Source organism: Sesamum indicum, linkage group LG2 (assembly GCF_026168435.1).
Source record: "Sesamum indicum cultivar Baizhima isolate 11 linkage group LG2, ASM2616843v1, whole genome shotgun sequence".
In the NCBI taxonomy this organism is placed as follows: Eukaryota; Viridiplantae; Streptophyta; class Magnoliopsida; order Lamiales; family Pedaliaceae; genus Sesamum; species Sesamum indicum.
Genome location: NC_142658.1, coordinates 17400828 through 17424083, shown reverse-complemented (window position 1 = coordinate 17424083; position 23256 = coordinate 17400828). Strand labels below are relative to the sequence as shown.

Sequence of the window (23256 nt, the reverse complement as noted above, 5' to 3'; positions counted from 1 at the left end):
TGGGAGTGAAGGGGCGTAACATTCTCTTTCTTCTCTTACGATTTTTTTTTTTTGAGTAATAAACAGGTACAGGTCCGCCAAACACCCCCGCTAGGCACATATGACTTTTGGGGAAAAAAAAAATAAAGGTATCCGTGGATTATAGTCTTGAATGAAAATTTGTTTTTAGGATTAATTATACTTAAATTCTTTTAAAAATATAAAAATATATTTTTTTAAAAAAATTTTAAAATTACATTTACACCCCTCCAAAAATTCTTTTTTTTACTCTTGACACCCTTATGTTAGAGTTTAGACAAAAAGTGCTAATGCTAATACTAATAAAAAAAGTTACATAATTTTTTAATTGTGGCACTCATTTAACGTTTCCATGTATATTTTTATACTTATAAAAGGATAAAAGAAATATATCTATGTGGATTATGGAGTGAGGATAACATCATTACTTTTTTTTCTCTTATAACTACAAAATTATTATATGAGAATGTTAAATAAGAGGTAAAATTAAAAATTCATATAATTTATGCTAACGTTAGCGTTTTTCGATCAAACACTAACGAAGGGGGTCAGATATAAACAGTAAATGTTCAGAGAAGGCGTAGGTATAATTCTAAAACTGTTCTAAAAAAAAGTATAATTTTATATGTTTAAATGTAATTAACTCTTTTTTTTCAATGGTTTATTTCTGTTGACTCATTTTGATATTTATAATCTGATAATTTCACACCAAATTAAAAGGCCATGGTGGATCCCCAATAAATATTTTAAGGTCATTTGAAATGTTTGTCGTCAAACTCTTTCTTTCTTTCTTTCTTAAATCAACATTAGAAAAAAAACAAATAACTATTGATTACAGTTTTAAATATTATAGATTAAAAATTATGGTAAATAATTTTTATTAATCATAATTAAATAAAATCAGTGCAAAAATAGAAATTTTCCATTAAGAAAAAATTATTTACTATAACTAAGAGCACAAGTAAAAATATGTGTTATGACAAATATTTTAACCACCCCCATAAATACCATAGTCAAAACCGTTGCGTGGTTGTGATCAATAATTATTTGCTACGACTATTTTATTTTTAACCTGTACAGTTAACTATAATTAAATATTGTATTTTTTTTTGTTATGATTGTAAATATAAAATTTGTGGCTGCTTTGAAAACATTTATTTAGTGAATTTTGGGGCTGATTGTTGATGAATATGAGTTGTGAACAGATGTCCAAGTGAAGTCATCTAAGTCGAATTCAAGAGTGGGAGCAGGTGAGCATTAGGGTAAGAGATAGCAAGCAAAGAAAGAAAAAGTTTAGGGGGAGCACTTTAACAATACAATCACTATATATTGTCACATTTAATATATGTGTTTAAATTTATTTTCTATTGAATTAAAAAATAATAATTTATTTGATATTTAAATAATTTTTATTTGAATGAGAAACATAATTTATACTTTATTATTAAGTGATAGCATCTTTTTCGTATCTCATATTTTCAGTTTGATTTTTAATATTTAATTATTTTTTTATTTATTACCTAACTCCTCACTCTCCCACCATCTTTTGGTAGTTAATTCTTATTATAATAATAATTATCATTATTATTATTTTTTATTTTATAATGAGAGAGAAAGAGAGAGGAGAGAGAGAGACGACAGAGGAGGGGAAAAAATGGCAAACTTGTTTATCGTTTATTGGTATTATATAGGGGTAAATTAGTTATTATATTAATTTTATATAAAAAATAATTATTTTATAATTCTGTCCCCTTAATTAATTGTATAAATAAATAAAAGTATATTTGAAATGTACTATTTCCAATGCACAAAAAAGCTTATAACAGCCAATGTAGCCCATTTATGACAAGTAGTCCGTTTATAGAATGTAAATCAAACAGCAGAAGCCCATGTGTGCACTTTTTTCCAGTAAGCAAACCGAAACAAAAATCAAGTGCTTCACCAAAATAAAACAAAGAAATAAGAAAAATGAAAGACCATAATAGAAAGCTGCGTTATGAATATATCTATTTATATATATATATATGTCGGGCTAATTATACTTGGATCTTTTCTAACAAAATTAAATTATACTTTGTTTTAGAAGAGTTTTGGAATTAGAATTACATCCCCTAAAAAATTCTCAATTTACACCTGTCCCCCTTCTGCTAGAGTTTGGAAGGAAAATGCTGACGACAGCAAAAACAAAAAAAAATAATCTTGTCATGTATATTTTTGAATTTATAAAGGGACAAATGTAATTGATGTGCATAAAAATAAGTTGGTCTAAAAAGACCCAAATGATCCAAAAGGAAGAAAGAAAAGAGACGCCCGTAACATCCTAGGAGGCCTACATCATAAGTACGGCTCGTTGAAAAATTATTAGGCTCAGTCCAAGAGGGAAGCCTAGTTCGACCCAATAAGGAGGCTTGGTACAAGGCCTAGCAGACCTCAAACCCACCTTCCAAGCCCAACCCTGGAAAAGGGAAGCGCCTATAAGAAGTTGGATTCCTTGACCTTGAAAGGATTCATTGCAGAAGTAGGAGTTCTCATGTAAAAGGAGTCCTCTCCCAACTGAAGACGTGCTGCTCAAATTAAGGAGGAGATAAGATCGTGTCTTATCCCCAAATTTTTGCCTTCTTTTCTAGAAATAAAGCTCACAAATAGAGTCCCTAAGAAGAGGGACTCTTTCTCTACAAATACAAGCATCATCCCCCCAACAGACATGCCTTTAAAAAGTTGAAAATTGTCTTGATATTTTGCTGCAACTCCCAAATTGTGCTTTTATCACATTTTACTCACAAAACCCTTATTTCTATTTTAATTTCTCATTTCAGCACTTCTCAATAGGGACTCTTCTTTAATCCTCCACAGGGACGCCTACTTCAATCTTCCAATAGGGACACCTTTAGTCCACCAACAGGTACACCTTCAATCCCTCTACGAGAACTCCCTCCAGAATTTGGAAAACCACTATCTCTTCTTGCTTTAGCATTCGAATTGCACTCTTAGCACAATTTCTCTCACGAAATTGCTTATTATATCATGATTTCTCATTATATTTTATTTGTTATGATTATTTTCTCCTAAATTTGATACTAACTTGGGCGTCGGAGCGCTAATGCCTTTTTTGCAGGTCCTCCTTTTAGGATTTACATTTACTTCAGCCTAAGTTTTGAGCATAGTCCATATCCATTGGACCCGTGTGTTTTTTGAACGCATCTGTAATATATATATGGAGTGAGGTTAACATTATTATATTTTTTCCTTCATAAGTACAAAACTATAAAATGAAATCATTAAATAATGGGTAAAATTAGAAGTGTATGCAATTCTTTTGACTAACGTCAGCATTTTTTATTTAAATTCTAACAAAAGAGGGTCATGTGTAAATAGTGAATTTTCAAAGTGGGTGTAAGTATAATTACAATTTTTTTTGAGGAGAAACTATAATTTCATATTTTTAGAGAGATCTCCATGTAATTAACCTTATATATATATATATATATATATATATCTCAACCGCCTAAAGATTATTGGGATGTTGAAGATGCATGGTGAGCTAAACTCCTATACCAATTTGATTCTCCTTAAGGTCGTTCTTCAAGCGGTCCCATCGTATGTTATGAGCATCTTTTGTCCCTCATATTTGTTGATTAGGGATATCGAGGGGATGATGGTTAATTTCTTTTGGAACCAAGGTGAAGCATGGAAGATCCACTAGGTTTGTTCGAAACACTTGTGCAGAAGCAAAATCAAATACGGTATCTATTTTCGTCGCATAAAAACGTTCAATCGAGCCATGCTAGCTAAGAAAACATGGAGGAACTACGAGATTAGACTGTCTCATTAGTCAGGTTTTCAGGAATAAATGCTTCCATCAGTCTAATTTTCTTAAGCCACAATTAGCAGTAGGCTTCCTAAACCTAGCAATCAATCATGGAGGCACGAGAGTTGCTAGTAGCAAGTTCAAGATCTTAGGTTAAGATGAGAGCAAATTTTCGAATCCTGGAGAATTGTTGCCTTCCATAACCTAGCCTCTTTATGCCAATATCACACCATGTTCAGTTGGCAGTTGGGGCTCATGTGGGCTTGTTGATGGCGGTGGGGGGTGGGTGGAATGTTGACCTCATTTGGTCCATATTTTCTAGTGAGGAAGCCAAGCCTATATACTTTTTGTTCCCATGGATTCCCCAAGTCTGGGCGCTAGTAGACCTCTCGGGGCGTCACGGGCAAACTTTTTTGCCTCGCAGCGAAATGTATTTTTTGCCCGTGCGGCATCTCAAGTTACACCTCAGAGTTTACCAACTGTCCATCGTGTGTCTTCGACACTGAAACTCACTAGCATGACATCTGAATGCTCCCTATGTGGGACCTCATGCCCGTGCACTTGCCTATTCAAAATGTCCATGTTTGTTGAGGCTCTTAGCACGTACGCCTTTGTGCATTCTCGCTGCCAGCCCCAGCTAGCTAGTCTGCCTCCATGAGTCTCACCACAATCTCGAACCTAGCGAGGAGCATCCTTTCTTTGCCTTGGCATTACAGTGCTCCGCATGTGTCCGCAACACCTGTCTCATGTTCAATGCTCACTCGGTGCATTTTCGACGCACGACGGTCTTCTATGCCCCGCCCAAGTAAGATATCATTAAAAGTCCGAGGCCCATTCAATATGCTAACATCTTGCATTAATCCCACACGCATGCCCAACATGCCTTCTTGTCTTTCAGGGTGGTTTCACAATTTGCCTACAGTGCGGCATCGCCCCACGATCATTCATCTTAGCCAACGATCCTTGTGCATGGCTAGAATCCAATAGTGCATGCCACAGTTGGTTCACGAAGTATTGGAGTGTTTGCCTCGATCACCCATTCGAGTGATAGATGTTGCCCCTGATATCCCGTAGCCTGCGGGTAACCTTGCGCGTCAAACAGAACCTCTCGGCCGCTTTCTTGCCCAACGTAGGCCACCCTGGCTTTATGTTGCCCGTCCAATTCTCATATTTTTTGGGGACTCTAAACACTCCTCTTAGATGTCTAGAGATGGCTCTTAAGGCTCTACATACTCCCAAGAGATTGCTCATTAATGTTGTGGAGCTCACCACTTTATGCCTGCTTTATAATAAGCTTAAAAAGATTGTTGCAGTGGTTAGTCAAGCTCGTCGTATCTGGCTGGTGTCGAGGACTCGGAGCCTGTAAAGGTTTGTAGCTAGTTGGCTGGGTAGTTGAGTGTTTCTGGGTTGAGTTGGTCTTATCGCTTATTATGTGAAATTTTCCTATGGACATTTTATTCTTGCAATGAAAGGGGTTTTGATTTCCTATTTTGCCACACCAGACAATTCTATCGAAATTAAAGGTCTCCAATGGGTCCCGTCCTCAAATACGTGAAATTAACAAGTTGTTAGTTTAAATTTGACACCTTGTAACGACATGACCTTAAAACGCCACGTTCCATACTTACATGATGAAAAACATATTTCAATTTTTGCCTATTGGAAAATGCATGTTTTAACTGTTAAATATGTTATGACATTTCCCCTAAAATACACGTGTGTGTATATATATATGTTATGTCATCGTAGATTATAGTTATAACAATAATGTTACTCGTAAGCACTACTACTCAATCAATGAAGACAAAATATATAAATTGACCATATTCAAATTGTATAAAGTCAATAAAACTTTGAATTCCTGTGTTCCTCTCTTCCCCTAATGTTAGATGTCCCTTTTATTTGTGGAATCCTATATCATCAAAGGATGAGAGAGAAAATCTGGAGGAGAGAGAAACACCAAATTTTGGACAAAAAAAGGTAAAAAAACAAGAGAAATTAACAAAGGAAAAGAAAATAGAACATGTAATGCATTCTCCCCTAGAAAGAAGCCTACCCTCCCTCTCTCTCCTCTTGTTTCTATGGATCATCAGCAGCATTAGCATCACCACCACCTTCCGACCAGCCAAAGCATTCAATGTCACCACCCTCACGTTCGGGGAATCCTATTCTCCTCTCTTCAGCAAATTCAACATCCGGCGATCTCCCGACGACAGGACCGTCAGCCTTCTCCTCAACCGTTTATCAGGTAATATGCGAATGCATGCATGTAATATATAAGCACACAATCATACGTTGTCTCAACATTGAGAAGACTAAATTCTCTCTTTGATTTCTGACTATTCATTCCCAACGCTGCTGGATCATGCGTATGCTTTGTTCAGGCTCAGGCATTATCTCATCTGATTATTACAACTATGGTTTCTTCAGCGCCAGCATCAAGATGCCATCCAAATACACTGCTGGCATTGTCGTCGCATTCTACGTGAGTATATATAAGTATTCCTGAAATTCATGGAATTTTTGGGGACCTAATTATAACATAGAGTACACGACCCTTTTCCCTTTTTACTTTTCATTCTAATTATCACATTAATCATTTTTATTTTTAGTGAGAAAATTGTGATTTTCGCCCAACAAATATGGAGCAGCGACACTTTTGATCCACCCGATATTTAATTTGGCAAGTAAGAACAATAATTTTTTTGAAAAACGGGCAAAGCATTGACAACATTTGTCGTCAGAAATTGTCAATTTGACCGAAAAATGTCATGTGCATGTCAAATTTGAAACCTATTTTACGGTTATTTTCCAACCGAATTGTCAATTCTAGTGAGAAATGACATTAGTCTTCCTTTTTTGCTGGATTTAATGTAATTTACCTCCATGTGATATTATTGCAATTTTTTCCTTATATTTTTTTAAGTAAAGTAATTTACTTCCTTATGTAAGGAGATAAATTGCTTCATTTTAAAAAATACAAGGGAGTAAATTGCTGCATTTTAAAAACCACTGTCAAATTTTTTCTTGTAAAATAATAGTTTACTCATTTGTAATATCACATAGAGTTTTTGCAAAAAAGTTTTCTATTATCGTCATTTGATATTACCTATTTGAATTTATAAAACAAAACACTGAAAACACCAACCCCTTTTCTTACAAAACGAAAGTCACATTCTTCCTATTTTAATAGTTAGAAATTAGTTGGTGATTCAAACGTTGATGACTCTATTGGAGCTCCTACGAATTGCATAAATATACTTAAAAATGAAAAAGAAGATTAAAATTTGGGGTAAAATGCAATTTACCCCGAGGAAGAAGGGTGTGGCGACAGGAGAGGAGGAAGGGGGAGGGAGCGGGCGATGACGGATCTGGGCGCGGCAGGAGGGCGGAGGAAGGGGGACAAGGTGGCAACAGAGGCGCGAGGGGAGGGAGATGGTGGCGGCAAGCGGCGACAGCGGTAGCCCAATGACAGTCCGCTGAAGAAGAAAGAGAAAAAATTTAAATATATATACTATTTATATAACTAAATATATAATATTTAATATACATATATAAAAAATAATATTTTATTGATAAAAATTATGTCCAGATGCACATGGGGGTAGTGGATCTAGGAGGTATTTTGCTCTATTTTTTATAATATAAGTTGCTGTTTTACTTTTCACAGGGGATAATTTTTTCTTAACACAGGAGGTAAATTGCTTTTTTTCTTAAACTTTGTCTTATCTATGAATATAAATGTACTCAATAGTACAATTTTTAGTTACTTTGATCCCGAAAGAAATATAATTATTTGCTATAACTATGACAAACACAAATTAATCATCTGCTGCGGTCACTAGCCATTATTTCTTATAGTGAGAACAAAATATTAGTCATAACTAAAATTATTATAAATATTTTGGTTATAACTAAAATCACGACAAATATGATTAATCATAATAAAAATGTAAGTTTTCTCATTGATTTTGGTTAACAGTGGTTAACGATGTTGAACTACCAAAATTTTTATATCTTGGTATCTTATACTATAGCAAAAAATTATATATTTTTTGTAGTGATGGAGTATTCAGTATAATTCGTAACCAAAAATGTTTATGTACGCATGCAGACATCAAATGTGGATACATTTGAAAAGAACCACGACGAGTTGGACATAGAATTCTTGGGAAATGTTCCTGGGAAGGCGTGGAGGTTCCAGACGAACATGTATGGCAACGGTAGCGTTTCTCGTGGGAGAGAGGAGAGGTACAGAATGTGGTTTGATCCAAGCAAGGACTCTCATCGCTACAGCATTCTTTGGACCCCAACAAACATCATGTAACCTTTTACTTAATTAATTGCATTTCTCTTTATAGATATACTTAAAAGGAAAAATTGTATTTTGACATAAAGACTTTCCACTCTTGATTTCATAGTTACGGAATTTTCACTTTTAATCTCGTAACCATACATGAAAAGACCCTCTCCAACAATATACAGCACAAATAAATCAGTCTCATTATCCAAAATCAGATTATATATATGTATATTAATTGTTCATGCATTTTCATTTTCTGTATTAACTCAGATTCTACGTGGACGAGATTCCGATACGAGAAGTAGTGCGCAATGCAGCCATGAGAGGGGACTATCCGTCGAAGCCAATGTCCGTTTACGCCACCATCTGGGACGCTTCATCTTGGGCAACGAGTGGCGGAAAAAGGAAAGTGAACTACAGATTCCAACCGTTTATCGCAGAGTTCAAAGACCTGGTTCTCGAAGGCTGCATCGTCGATCCTGTCGACCAAATTCTATCCAGCAACTGTACTGATACTGCTGCTGCATTGATGGCCAAGGACTACAGCACTGTCACCCCCGAGACCCGCAAATCCATGAGATGGTTCCGGCAGAGACACATGTATTATTCTTACTGCTACGATACGAGACGGTACCCTGTGCCCCCTCCGGAGTGTGTCATTTTGCCTTCCGAAAGGGAGATGTTTACGAGCAGCGGGCGTCCCAAGAGTAAGACAAGGGCTGGTGGCAGCCAACGCCGGAGGAGCACCAAGCGTCGGAGTAAAGCGGCGGTTGATCTTTCGAGACATCAAGCTGCTATGTAACGTGTGTTTACATGTTGTAGTAAGAAATTTCCTCACATATAATGTGTGTTCATACATGAAATGTTGAGAAGATTACATGTTAGCAGGGAACTCACATTTTCCTCAGTGTTTTGGTGTACAGTAAGAATTTTAGACAAATATTAGAGAGCTAAACAATGTTGTATATATAGAAATAGGATCACCTGTATGTGCTTATTGTAGTAACCAAACATGTTCAGTACTTACGTTTGAATTTATTTTTGAAAATAATTTAAAGTAGGAGACAACTTAAAATAATTTACAATAGTTGTTATATGTTTGGTGTATTTTTTAGGGGGAATAAAAGTCATAGTTTATTATCAAATCATTTCTCTTTTATATGTATGTATTTATATTTTTATGTATGATTTTATTTGTATGTAGGTTGATTGTATATATTATATGGTTAATTATATTTTGCCCTTTCAATTATAACCGTTTCTACACTTTGGTATTTTAATTTTTTTTGCCAACTTTCCATATCAACTTTACGAAATTTTGCATTTTGAAATTTATAACTGTTTTTTTTCACTAAATTTTTTGTCGAAAAAATATCACATGCAATGTAAATGTGATATTTAATTAGGATTATGTGATGTGATATTTTTTACACATAATGTGATATTTTTCGGCAGAAAAATTAACAAAAAAGATAGTCATATATGGCAAAGTGTAAATTTCACAAAATTAACAAAGAAAAAATTTTGATGTCAAAGTGTAGAAACCGACATAGCTCGGATGACAAAATATAATTTACCCTATATTGTATTATAATTATATTTGTGTGGCAAATCATATTTACTAACTTTTTTCTTATTTTTTCAAAATAATAATTATGTATTTAATAACTTAATAAATTATGTATATTTAAGACACTGAAATTCAAATTTTTGAATTGAAGAAAATCAAATTTGTCTAGTATAAAAGTAAATATAATTTATGTGACAACTCTTTCTATATCTCCCACGACTCTTCCACTGGGACATCATCCCCACGTCTCTCACCGCACTCACCTTTCAGGCCTCTTTCCTTCCTGAATATACACATAATATTAACTATAAACATTTGCTCTTTTATATCACATATTAAAAAAACAAAAGTCTCATCTCAACCAAATTGAATTTATGTCATTTCCTCAGGCTGTCAGTCGTCGCTGTCTGGACAGCTGCAGCACAGATGAGAACCGCTGCTTTAGGCATATTCCAATTCATGGGTTCATTGCTGTACCATAAAATACTCACTGTTTCTGACAAATTCAAATATGTCGGGATCGAAAATTTGAATTTTTTCAAATATTACATCCTCAACTATCTTTTTAAGTCCCGACAGACAACTCAGTGGAAGAACAAGTATGAAATACAAGTGGATAACTCCCCAAGACATAGCAAAGTATACTTGTAATAAAGAATAAAGTGGCTGTATTCTCAAGTTTCTAGTGTGTTGCTCTTGCCTCTAAACATGTATGGGAGAAGGAAAAAATAAATAAAATTAAATGATAACGGCAGTCTCGTACATCGCTCGTTTTTTAAGGGTAAACCCGAAAGAACATCTATCGAAATGAAGCTGAGAATAGGTCACCAGTTTTAAGCCCATGTCTTAAAAATCTCATGGAAACTGGAAGGACCCTCCAATTTGGGTACTACCAGACGGGGGAGAGATTGCAACCCACAAGAGCGAAATGGTAATAGCAATAAGCCCTGACCAGACGAACACAATTGTGGGTGTCCTTCCTCGTCTCCCCATCAGCCCTTTCGCAAACGGGTAAAGATGAGCCAAGACCCAAAAGCTAAAGAATACACCGCCAAGCAAACGGCTCCACTGTGGTATAGCACTGTATATTGTCCTGCTAAAACCAACAGCTATTGCGATTAAGTTGGTTATCATGATAGTAATAGGTGGAATCATCAAGGATGACCACTTCAAGATATATAGATCGGCAAATTCATCATCATTATCGTCACCAGCAGACTTGGATGTTAAAGTGAATGAGATTTCAATCCCTGCAATCACCTTGAGCAGCCCCTGGAGTACAGCTGCGAGATGGGCGCTTGTTCCTCCTATTAACCAGAACTGCTCATTTCGCCACCATTCCTCCAAATTAATGCCTGACCACTTAATCTCAAGCATGGCCAAGACGCAGAGTGTCAAAGTGATCACAAGAAGATATGTGAGGAAGGTGACATTTAGAGACTGGACGATGAATTGACCGGAAAAGAGTGACAATGCAGGAAGGAAGCAGTAAACTATGAGAAACAAGGAGGTAAAGGGGTAGATACCGACATTGAGATAAGCAACTCTTTGTAGAAGCTTCATCCTAGGACTAGCCAACAAAGCATTATTACGTGAAAAGAAGATCTCAACCGACCCAGTGGCCCATCTAAGGACCTGGTGAAGCCTATCAGTCAGATTGATAGGAGCGGTGCCACGAAAAGCATCCCTCTTAGTAACACAGTATATAGATTTCCAGCCTCGATTGTGCATTCTATACCCAGTCACCACGTCTTCAGTCACTGATCCATAAATCCATCCGACCCGATTACCCCACTCAGTTTTGTCTTCATACCAGCATGAGATGACACTAATTGCCTCAGCAACAGTTGACGCATCAAGGAGTTCTCTAGGAATTGTCAGAGCACCGGGTGGTCGTCCGTTCTTTACAGCAGGGTGATCAGCAAGTGGTCTGCCTTGGAATTCTGCCACAGGGATGGAGTCAACTAGGAAACTTGAGTTCCCAAACCTTTTAGAGAACAGAGATGGATTCATTTCCTCATTATCAGAATCTCCCATTCTAAGTGCTCTGTGCTCCTCTGGTGCAGAATTAACAGATGTGCTTTTGTTACGACGAGCAAAGCAGCAACTGCAGCAACCAGAGTGATCTTTCGAACGGGGTGGATCAAAGCCATAAAGTGCAGTCCTACGGAAAAGGCATCCGGTGCCAACATAAACCGGACCCTGCAGCCCATCTAGAGCGCGCATGTTGACATCAAAGAAAACAGTATTGTGATTTGCATAGCGATCAGATGGATCTATGCCTTCAAACCTTTGAGGAAATTGAACATAACATATACGGTCTCCGCCACGATCCATCATGAAACACATGCCTTCTCTTATTGCCTCCGAGTTGTAGATGTAGTGATCACAGTCGAGATTCAGAATAAAGGGGCCATTGGACATGATGGCTGAGGCTCGAACCAAAGCATTCATAGCTCCAGCCTTCTTATTGTGATCATATCCTGGTCGCTTCTCACGAGAAACATAGACTAACATGGGCAGCCGAATGTCAACTTCAGTAAAATCGAGTGGACTACTGTCAACAGTTCCATGAAGAGGTTCATCACTTGGAGGTTTCAACATTACCTGCAGTTCACAGAGTTAAGAAAAAATCATCTTCCTTAATGAGTTATCCATTTAGCATAAGAAAGAAAAAAGAAATACTTAATGAGTCAACAATACAGAAGAAAAAAGAACTACTTTATATACTTTCACTCTTTAAGCAAACAACAGCAGCCGAAACCTTAAATGGAAACTAGCAAGATGACTAATCAGAAGTGTCCTTGTTGCCTATCAAACTGCAACCTGAAGTTCTAGAAACTCTTTCTGAAATTTATGTAAGACCATACATTAGCTTGCACGAATATCAATGGAGACAACAAACTGTGGCTCCATTTGGATCTTTATACTTTAAGGAACTCCAACAACTGAAACTGGTTAAACAAAATGAAGATGCCAGGTGTATGACAAATTTTAAAACGCTGCATACTTCCCCAGCTTAACTGAGACAAGGAAAAGCTTCTGGCAAAGACAAAAAAGTTACAAGACCATGAAAAAGTGCAAGTGGGAAATAAAGATCCAAAATATTTCATTTAAAGTTAGAAACACTATTCATGTTGAAATGAAGAGACGGGCATCAAGAAGGAATAGGAATCCAGATCAAATGATCCAAACTTTTGAGCTGATAAATGATCAATTCCTTAAAAGTCCACAACATATACCTGTATGATCCCGGCATGGTCACCCCTAGAGTGTTCTGGAGCTGAAACCATCCAAGTGCCTGGCCAGTGAGTCCCATCTGCCATCCAAGTTGCTTTAGAGACTTTCAAAGGTTCTAATGGTTCATCCTCAACAGTCTGTCTTCGGAGCTTCATGGCCTTGATTTCTTCTCGAGCATTATATGCATCAGAACGACGCCGTATTGAATCAGGAAGACCATTGATTCGAACCTTGAATTCATCATATTCACGCTTAACCCTTCTACGATCCTTGACAAAATCTGAGCGGACCTTATTCTTAAATGGGTCTTTTTTCAGGCTGAAGTAAGATTCAGGGTTTCTTGGTTCAATATCATGCTTTCGACAGAATGGTACCCACAAGTTTGCAAAACTTGCAGCTTCTGCCATGGCCTCAAAAGTCAGGAGGGCACCTCCATCATCAGAAACATAGCAAGAAAGCTTTTCAACGGGGTAATCACTAGCAAGGATAGACAAAATAGTATTTGCAGTAACAAGTGGAGGTTCTTTTTCTGGATCAGCAGTGGAAACAAATATATCTACCCCTGGAAGATCAGATTTCCCAGTTGGATTGGCTGGACTAGGTGTTTCAAACTTGTCTTTCAACACATTAAGATCAGTAGCACGACTGACCGGGCAGAACTTTGGGAGCTGGTCAAGTAACCAAGAGAAGGCAAACCAAATCTCACAGACGACTGACATCAACCACAGCCATCTAGCATCCTCATTGGGATGGCTGATCCTCCAAGCCAAAAATAGTCCAAGAACAGCCATACGTACAAAAATTAAGAGTCTGCAGGATGTATAATTACAAAAGATGCTTGTCAGCCTTTTATACCAGATTCAGTTTAAATTTGCAGAAACTGGTTTCACTATCTAATGAAAATGAAAGAGAATGTTTCGACAAAACTAAGAGTAAGACGCAAACAAGAAAAAGTTAATTCACACAAGACAAATGAACATAACCACACTCTTGAATTGAAGAAAATCAGCAATTACAAGTTCTGCCGACATCAAGACGTGCATAGCAAAATGCCAATATCATATGTCCAGAGTAGAGCAGCACCTCTTGTACTGCTTTGCACGTAGCATAACCTCACTGAAGACAATCCATAACTCAACTCACAATAGATTACACAAAGGAGCATCAGTCAGCATGATTTTTTCTAGACTCTGCTAGACTTCTTCATCTTTAATATAATTATTTTCCTTAACCAAACTTCGAACTTTATCTTTCAGATAAACTCAGAAATATAATTCGCGTACATTTACAAACATAAATATAAGTATGCTATTACATTTATAACGGACAATGCAGAAACAGAATACAGATGACTGAACAAAACTGCTTTTACCTATACGGGCTGAGAACTGCAGCTGGTATCTTCAATTTACGGGTGAGTGGTCTCCACGGTTTGTTCAGAAGTTCTGGAGGCTCACCTGATTCATCATTTTTCTCATCTGTGAATCCTCCGTCTTTCGGCCATATCGCATTACCATATCCATACGTTCCCTTGGTCTCAAACAACCATCGGTTATGATCGAAATCCACCCCTGTTTGGCTCCTCATGAGTCCAGACTGGCTCCTCACTATTGCTGACCTGTTGGCTGATTTCATTAATGACAACCTCCTTTCCATCTTTGACATCGCAACATTAGATGGCAGAGGCAGCGGTTGACCAGGCTCCACCGAGTTTAAAGACAAATCAGTGTTCTTGTAAGGCTCTTTACAACCAGGACAGATACCATCACCAGTCTTCACAGAATCAATGAAGCAATCCCTGCAAATCTTGAAATCACATTCACAAGGAAGAATATCTTCACCCCTCTCATCACTCATGACTTTTCCATCACAACCCTGAATAGCACATGATGAACCTTTTGCACCAGCCATCTGGGGATGGTTAGTCTCAGACTCAATCACCTTATCCATCAAGTGGGCACGGGTAACACTGTTGTATCCACCAGTAAACAAAGAACTGGATACATACTGCTCCTCAACCCTCTGTGAAATCGGAGGATCCATCCTAATTGACATAGAAGAATCCATCGGCTGATTATCAGGTGTTGGTGGTATATGCACTGTGTATTCCGAGAATTCGACACCACTTATCTCACTATCAAGACTTTCTCTGGACAAGTTGACATATCGACCTGATGATGTTCTCCTTGTAAAGGTCACAGTTGGAGGGACTGAACCACTCACATGCTGTGAACCAGAAGGTCTGAAGGATCTTCCTGCCATTCTACAAAGTATAGAAACCTGAAAATCATTAGTCATCAAAGAGGCCAAAAATCAAAATAGCAAGTGTATTAAGCAGGTAAAGAACAACAGCAACATGATACATCTTTTAACAAAAGTTAAAATTCAAATTTTAAAGGCCTCTCTTCCACTAAAATACTTTTTCATCCAGGCCTCCGTTGCATTTCAGCATTTCTCAAGCATCTTATAGAAAATTTTCTTCAAAAATCTCATTTTAGTCAAATCCAGCTTAGGGAGAGACTAATTAGGGGTGAAATTACATACACCTTTGAGATAGATCAAAACACTTTCTCTTTCTTAAAAGTTGCTCACTTTCTCTTTTTTCTGAAAAAGTGAAAAGAAGCTGCTTTTCATGCCCAGTTCAAATCTTTTACCGTTTAAAATAGCATTTATATAACAATATAAAGTCTAAACTTTGTAGAACCACAGAAAAATATTACCTATAATCTACAAAAATCTGGATAAATAGGTATGAAGATCAAGGATATCACACATCCTATCCCCTTAAATCTCAAACTTCCAAGGACACAGAAGAGCCCAAACACCAAGAAGACATCCGCATACCCGCGTTTACAAGAAAAAGGAATCCATCACCTCATGTTTACTGCTCACTCTCCCACACTTATAAAAAGAAAAGGGCTAGTCATATAGAAAACAAAGGAACGACCAGCCCAAGACGTGTAAGAAACTTTCAAATGCGACATACTCCAATGATAATATAATATATCTACCTAGAACACCAATGCATACGTGGTAATCAAATATTACAAATTACAACTGTAATAACAATGCTAGCGTCTCTCGGTTGCCAATTCTTTTTCAATGAACCGTTCCATTCCTTAATATTAAACTATCATTAATTGAAGGGCTAGCCAAAACTCTCTCTCTCTCTCCAATATTTCAAACTGGGTTGTTGGTGAAAGTCTTAACTACTCAAAAACCAAACCAATTACTTTGTAGCACGGAAAGACTAATAAATAAAAACCAAATATTCAAATATGTAAACCAAAATACACATACATTAATTCAAGAAGCAGTAAAACCGGCAAAAATTCTCACCTTCACTAAATCCCAGAAGAAAGCTCTCTTCTCTTATACACGTACAATTCTTATTAATAAAAGACTAATCTCACTTAACAATGAGTTAAATAAACTCATTGCACAGACCACGGCAGAAAGCATCTGCTAACCATACCGAAAATGAAGATAGCACATTAACGCATATGGGCAAGCCAATAAGAAGCAAAATAAAGGAGATTTGAGTTCTTAAATACCTTCAGAAATCAGTTGCAAACGCAAATGGGCTAGCTTTTGCAGTTCATCGAAAAGAACGTCTTTTAAGCCGCGTGTTTGGAGTTGATCCGACTTGCAAAACAAAGGCCCATTTCTTATTTTCTTGAGTAAAAAACAATGGTGGAATCTGCTGCTTGATTTCCACTGTACTCGAGTATGTAGCAATGAACTTCTCCCTTTCTTTTCTGTTTGTGATAATGATAGTGGGAGGAAGAGGATGGGACGGCGAAGATTGTGGGGAAGGACAGAAAGAAGGTAATGAGAATTTCGAGGATTTAGGAGGGTGGTGGCCTTTCCACTCAGTGAAGTGGGTTTGGATCCTATGCTTCACGCCCATGCCAGAATCCGTGCACTTTTATATTCGTTATTTCAAATATTTTCGCAGGAGTGCGAAATTTAAATTTCTTTATTATATTATATAATTAATTAAAAATACTAAAAAGATAATAAATAATTAATTAAATTAAAAAAAATTAATATGTACACATAAATTAGAAAAATCATTGACACAGATAATCGATTAGAAATGTGACTCTCTTGTCCGAAAAATAAACATATTAAGTGTGTTTTAGTCTACATATATTTTTCAATTAATGTTAGTTATTTTAAAAGTCTTTCATTTAATAAGTAGTACAATAATGATAAGATTGCATTTGAATTGAATGATTTGAAATTATCATAATAAATTCTTTGGATAGGTTCGATAATTTTAAATGTAAAGGATTTCAAATCTTTCTATTTTAATTTTGAACAATGTTTTAATGAATATGGATGGATTTTAAATTCCTTTTAAAACGGAGTCATTTGAAATCATTTATCCAAATCCATCAATCCAAATACACCTAATAAAAAATCTTTATATTTAGGATTATCCGTAAACTCCTGTGATTTGAGAAATTACATTTAGCATCTCCGTCTAATAAATAAGTCCCTCCATTAGTCAAAATTCACATATTAAATTATATTAACCAAAAAATCAGGAAAAATATCTATATTTACCCCCGATTTACTTATTATTGACTTATAGCAGGTCAAATAAAATTTTTTATAACCAAATTACCCTCATACGATTTCACAAATTAAGGCATGTGAGGAGGTATGTTTTCATCGTTATAAGGGTAGTTTAATCTGAAAAAAATTGTTTACCCTGTAATGAGTTAGTGTTTAGTCAATCAAAGATAAATATCAATTTACATTTAGTTTTTTTTATTAATATTAGCAAATTTAGTGAATTTTGACTAATGAAGAAATTTATTTATTAGAATGATGCAAACCTCAAAAATTGTAGATATAATTTTCCAAACCCTTGAAGGGTCTACCTATAATTACACCAATTTGGTGTAATTATCCCTAATAGTCATGATTATAACAACTTCTGAAGATGCTCTCATGTGCAATGTTTCTTGAGTGATGAATTTGGTGAATTTTTGTATCATGACTTTTAGAAAATTTGGTTGCAGAAATTATCCTAATTTGTACAGAATTTAGGAGATGGACTCAAGAGTTTGAACATGATTTGCTGTATAAACAATTAGTAAAACCCAGAGTACTTTGCCCAATTTATCTGGACATCAAGTCAATTATTGAGTTAAGAAAGCCTAATTATACAGAAATTGTGGATTGCTTATATCTATACTATATAAAAAAAATAGGCATTTTTCTCTCACAAATGGAGGTTATGACATCGCAATACCAAATTTGTTGTTATGCCAATAATACCTCTAAGTTGATTTTCTTTTTTTTTTCTTTGTTGCTTTCTTTCTTTCTTTTTTCCCTTTTTAGAAATATGATGTACTGGTTATTTATATTTTTTATTATTTATAATATATTTTAAAACGTAAAATATTATTTATCATATGCACGTAGGATGGTGTGCCATGGCGGCTAGTATATATGAAAAAGAGGCTTTACATTCACAAATAGCAATCGTTGACACCGTTGCACTAATTTTTAAATATGACAATTATACCCTTAATTATATAATTTTAAAAATTAATTGCACTTATTATTATTTTTTTTACAGAAGTGACTCCACACCATTTTAATACCATTACACAATTTTTTTGTTATATTGATAATACCTTAAGTCGATTTTTTTTTGAAATGTGATTTGTTTATTTATATATTTTATTCTTATTTATATCTGTACTTTATATAAAAAGAAAAGACTTTTTTCTCTCACAAATGGCGGCTATGACACTGCAACGTGAGTTTCATCGTTATACCAATAATACCCCTAAGTTGATTTTCTTTGTTGCTTTTTTTCTTTCTTTAGAAATATGATGTATTGGTTTCTGTATATTTTTTCTTATTCATAATATATTTTAAAATATAAAATATTATTTATATATGCACGCAGGGACGGCATGCCACGACAGCTAGTATAACAAAGAAATATCCTCTACACTCACAAATGGCAATTTGTGACACTGTCGCACCAATTTTTATATATGACAATTATATCCCATAGATAATTTTAGAAATAAAGTGTACTTCCTGTTTCTTCTTTTTATTTTTTTTATAAAAGTGACTCCACGTTACTTTAACACCACTACACCAATTCTTTTATTGCATCAATATAATACTTTAAATTACTTTTTTCTTTAAAAATGTGATTTGTTGATTTTATATTTATTTTATATATTAAAATATAAAATATTATATACTATATACATGTAAGGAGGACGTGTCACGACAACTATTCTCGTATAAATCTGGGAGGTTTCAGCCAAAAATGAATGCATGTTGAGTTATTAGTATAAATAGAGCTGTTCACTGGGGAGCAGTGCAAGAGAAGATTGGATATAGAACTATGAAAACTAAATACCTCTTTTGGCTGCTGCTGCTCTCGGTATTTGCTTTCACCTCTCGTAATATTCTTCCTCCCTCCTCTCATTCCTGATTCAAGATTTGATCATCAAGTTAGCGGATAAAATTGCATTTTACACCTCACAAATTAGTGTTTTTGTGATTTTGATCCCATTATTTTTTACCTCACCACATTACATCCCATAACTTCAAAAAATTTTCGAATTTAATCCCAAGCCTTAAAAATTCCGTTCAGTTTTTGATGGGAACAATCTTTACTCCACTTAAGACTTAAGAGAGCTCATGCCATGCACGTGATGTTTCAGTCACACATTTAATGGAATTAAGGCTGGGGACTAAAATTACAATTTTTTTGGAGTTATGGGATGTAGTGTGGTGAATTAAAAATAATGAAATTAAAATCGCAAAAAAAACAAACTTGTGGGATGTAAAATGTAATTTTTTCGATAAGCTTGTGATTTTCGTTGTTCTCTCTCCTTTCTCATTCAAGTTTTTCTGGTGATTTTGTAGAGGAGGGCATGGGCAGGACTTGCGAAACATCAAGTACCGATATCTCTAAGGGTCTGTGCATGCTTGATCCCAACTGCAGGCTTGTTTGTACAGATGAAGGTTTTTCAAACGCTCATTGTGAAGGAATACGTCGTCGTTGTGTGTGTAGGAAGCCATGTCATTAATGGTGAAGCTCATGCATTACTATTATCAGATTTCAAATAAAATATTGTGGCATTCAAATATGAATTAATGATGTAGATGAGACATCAATCTAAATTCCGCCACTTGCTAATTTCTACAAAGTAAATAAAATTTTTAAATATTTTAAATAGAATTGAGTACGTACCATGAAATTAACTCGTGAATTACTAAAATTTTTTATAATTATATCCATACAATCACTGCAAAAAAATATTTATTGGGACGGATTTTTGGGCGTCCTCTATTAGGATAAATTATTGGAATTTTCAATGGATTTTTATCTGCAGATGAAGAGCTTGAAATTTTTGTCAAAAAAAAAAAAAAAAACGCATTCGAAAGCCTGTTGGAAAAGAGCATGGAAAAAGTATTTGTCATTAACTGTTGGAAAATTAGTCAGATTTTTTTTGGTTAATTATTTGAGATGGTATTTCAGACAGAAATAATTGTAGGCTTATAGCTAGCTTCAGCTTTTGTAAGGTAAAGACCCACCACATTGGGAACAACTCCTTGCTTTACAACACATTGTTGTAAGTCTACCGGGTTTAACTTAGCTGGTGAAGTTGAGGTTTCATAATATTAGAGGTCATGAGTTCGGATCCTATTTTATGTATGGGATATTGTGTTTACTGAATAGATAGTAAATATATTATATCTACTGAATAATAAATATTGTGTTAATTTATGAATTAGGAGCAAGATGAAATCTCGTAGACAGAAAGAGTGTCAGGGAAAACTCAAGACAAGGAAGAGAAAAGTTGTGAGATCACTCCATGCTATATGAGCTCAAATATTTTTTTCTTTCTTTCTCTGGGTTTATTTCTTTGTTTTATTTTTTGCTGGATTTTAGAAAAAGAATATGATGAATTTTTATAGCCCAGACCATAAAAATTGATTCTTGGTAATGGGTATAGTTTTATACAAATTTTACATCTGTGCTGAGAGTTATGAGATCCTTCTATTTTTTTAATTTATTTAAAATATACATTTATAAATGATTACTAACAAAGTTTTATTAATATTATGTGTAATTAATGGTCCCAAAATTGATAATGATTTGGAGCATGACACTCTTGTTGGAGGAGATGGAAAAAACGCAAATGTAACTATTATTGAAAAATTGTACATAGTGGGATCACTCGTCTTAAATTGATAAGGACGATAATGACATAGATAAGCATAGAATGTCAGCGTTAGAGAGAAAGTAATTGAAGCAAGTTATGGTAAAAAGCTGTTACATGAGACATATTGATGTGAAATTCGAACTGAATACTAGTAAATATGAAGGTATTAATAATTGAGAGAAATAATTTGTTTACTCAATATTAATGAAATTATTTATAAGATATTAATTTAACTTTATTTTATTTTAAATTTGTAGGGCACTATAGAGGATCTTCAAAAAGGTCAACTTTTGGATCAGAACGTGGAATTTCACAGAGTTTTGAAGCAAAATCTGGTATTCAATGCCTTCCACTGCTTTTGACGCACACATATTTCCCTCAACAAAGAAAGTCGTAAAATCATTCCTTCTTTGGATAGCATGGCTATACAGAGCAAAAAATGTGTTCATCAAAGGAAGTTCAACACCTGATTTTATTTCAAATTACATCTAACCCTCATAAAATTTGCTTCCATCGAACAAATAATTTTTTTTATTATCAAATTTCACAAAATTTATCGATATTAACAAAAAAATTGATATTCACTGATTGATTTATTATAAATTAAATAATTTTTTCCCGCCTAAACTTATACCTCATCACATGCGTTAATAAAACACATATAAGAATAATCTATTCATAAAAAGATTTATCTGACCTGCAATAAATCGATTAGAGATAAATATATTTTTTTTGCTAATTATTTTATTAATATAAAAAAATTCGATAAATATTAACTAATGAAGAAACTATTAAACAAAAACAAGCTCAAAGATGATTAAATATAATTTTCTAAATCATAACTATATTTACTTATAATTATACTAAATAGTAATTATCCCTAAAGTAAATTGATGCAACAAAAAGTGATGAAACTTAGTTTATAACAATTTTATTAAAAAAATAAACCAAAGTTGCAAATGTATGTAAGATACAAACTATGTTTTTAGTAAAACCGTTTCTTATTAGCTATCGAATCATCTAAACAACTTCACGTAGTTCTCTCTCTGATATATGAGAAAATTCTCATCGAGTCAGTCGCTGTTCTTCAACCGCTGAACCCGCTCAGTCAACTGCTCCTCCTCTACAGCCAAACGCGTCACAGCGAAAAGCAACCAATAGAACATCACTGCGGCGGCGATGAGCAGAGCGTTTCGCTGGGATTTGAGAACCGATTTTTGGTGGCGCACGAGCTCCGTTGGGGTGCACGAATCCGGCGAGTTGCACCTTGGCCGAGTTTCGTACTTCCAATAAATGTCCAATACCAAGAACAGGCAGAAAGGTAGCACTGAGAGGAATGGCCTGAGCAGATTGCGGATGACGGAGATGACGCCTTTCCGTAGAGGATTCAGGCCTGGCGGCAGGGTCAGTAGCAGGACCATCGTGGCTTCAGCCGCAGTGACGTAGCTCAGAATTACCCATTCCAGTGCCATAATTTTATGGTTATCCTTGTGTTTGTGAGAGATTAATACGCAATTTAGGCGCTGTGACCCATATGATTGCGTTTTAATAAGGTAGGAGAGGGTGGCATGGCAGGACACGTAGCGCGAGAGGAAGAACAGGTGGCGGGTCATGGAGAAGACAAGGCCGCCAAAGAAACGCACATTTAAACCAAGTTTTAGATGGAGTGGACTACTCGTATATAATGCTGCTTATATTTTTTATTAATATTTTTTTAGTTATAAAAAGATTGAAATATTTTAAATTAAAAACAATAACTATTAATTCATTGGTATGTATTATTATTATTAAGTATAACATAATATAGATTAACAAAATACAGGGAAAAAAAATCGGTGTGCCCAAATCGTAGTGCTACTAACGATTTGGGCACATTTTTTAAAAAAAATTAAAAAAATAAAAAAAGTGGGGAGTTGTTAGTAGCACTAACGATTCCCCATATTTTTGTAACTTTATCCATTTTGGGTGGAGTTGCAATTTTCTTTTACAATATTTTAATAAATAACTCGGTCTAATAGATGTGGATTATTGTCTCAAATTGAGCCGAAGTAAATGTCAATTCTGAAGGAGGGACCTGTAAAAAGATGTTAGCACCCCAACG

General features: G+C 35.1%; 3 protein-coding genes across 7 annotated transcripts; 1 reads left to right on the top strand and 2 right to left on the bottom strand.

The window, feature by feature from the left end:
- Positions 1 to 5717: 5717 nt before the first annotated feature.
- Positions 5718 to 9242, top strand: LOC105156021 (putative xyloglucan endotransglucosylase/hydrolase protein 30). The gene is made up of 4 exons (XM_011072042.3): positions 5718 to 6074; positions 6211 to 6311; positions 7941 to 8149; positions 8400 to 9242. The coding sequence occupies exons 1-4, from the start codon at positions 5855 to 5857 to the stop codon at positions 8929 to 8931; spliced, it is 1062 nt and encodes a 353-aa protein (XP_011070344.1). The 5' UTR covers positions 5718 to 5854; the 3' UTR covers positions 8932 to 9242.
- A 1089-nt stretch (positions 9243 to 10331) lies between these two features.
- On the bottom strand, positions 10332 to 16802 carry LOC105156020 (cellulose synthase-like protein D3). 5 transcript variants are annotated; one of them, XM_020699108.2, is made up of 5 exons: positions 16494 to 16802; positions 16279 to 16401; positions 14312 to 15202; positions 12942 to 13749; positions 10332 to 12306 (listed from the first exon to the last, which is right to left on the bottom strand). In XM_020699108.2, the coding sequence occupies exons 3-5, from the start codon at positions 15199 to 15201 to the stop codon at positions 10555 to 10557; spliced, it is 3450 nt and encodes a 1149-aa protein (XP_020554767.1). In that variant the 5' UTR covers position 15202; positions 16279 to 16401; positions 16494 to 16802; the 3' UTR covers positions 10332 to 10554. The 5 variants fall into 5 exon arrangements, with proteins under 5 accessions (XP_020554767.1, XP_088733598.1, XP_011070339.1 ...); XM_088877472.1 differs by lacking the exon at positions 16279 to 16401 and having other exon boundaries at positions 14312 to 15219; XM_011072037.3 differs by lacking the exon at positions 16279 to 16401 and having other exon boundaries at positions 16494 to 16801.
- A 5259-nt stretch (positions 16803 to 22061) lies between these two features.
- LOC105156019 (uncharacterized) lies at positions 22062 to 22700 on the bottom strand. Its single transcript, XM_011072035.3, has one exon. It carries the CDS (start codon positions 22625 to 22627, stop codon positions 22229 to 22231), a length of 399 nt encoding a protein of 132 aa, XP_011070337.1. The 5' UTR covers positions 22628 to 22700; the 3' UTR covers positions 22062 to 22228.
- Positions 22701 to 23256: the final 556 nt, after the last annotated feature.

Excerpts from the sequence above, each read along its gene's own strand:
- LOC105156021 (XM_011072042.3), top strand. The coding sequence starts at position 5,855 with ATGCATTCTCCCCTAGAAAGAAGCCTACCCTCCCTCTCTCTCCTCTTG. Across the intron at positions 6,075-6,210 it reads TCTCCTCAACCGTTTATCAG|GCTCAGGCATTATCTCATCT; the intron begins GTAATATGCGAA and ends TGCTTTGTTCAG. Across the intron at positions 8,150-8,399 it reads TGGACCCCAACAAACATCAT|ATTCTACGTGGACGAGATTC; the intron begins GTAACCTTTTAC and ends GTATTAACTCAG.
- LOC105156020 (XM_020699108.2), bottom strand. The coding sequence starts at position 15,201 with ATGGCAGGAAGATCCTTCAGACCTTCTGGTTCACAGCATGTGAGTGGT. Across the intron at positions 13,750-14,311 it reads GCAGTTCTCAGCCCGTATAG|ACTCTTAATTTTTGTACGTA; the intron begins GTAAAAGCAGTT and ends TACATCCTGCAG. Across the intron at positions 12,307-12,941 it reads ACCATGCCGGGATCATACAG|GTAATGTTGAAACCTCCAAG; the intron begins GTATATGTTGTG and ends TGTGAACTGCAG.
- LOC105156019 (XM_011072035.3), bottom strand. The coding sequence starts at position 22,627 with ATGGCACTGGAATGGGTAATTCTGAGCTACGTCACTGCGGCTGAAGCC.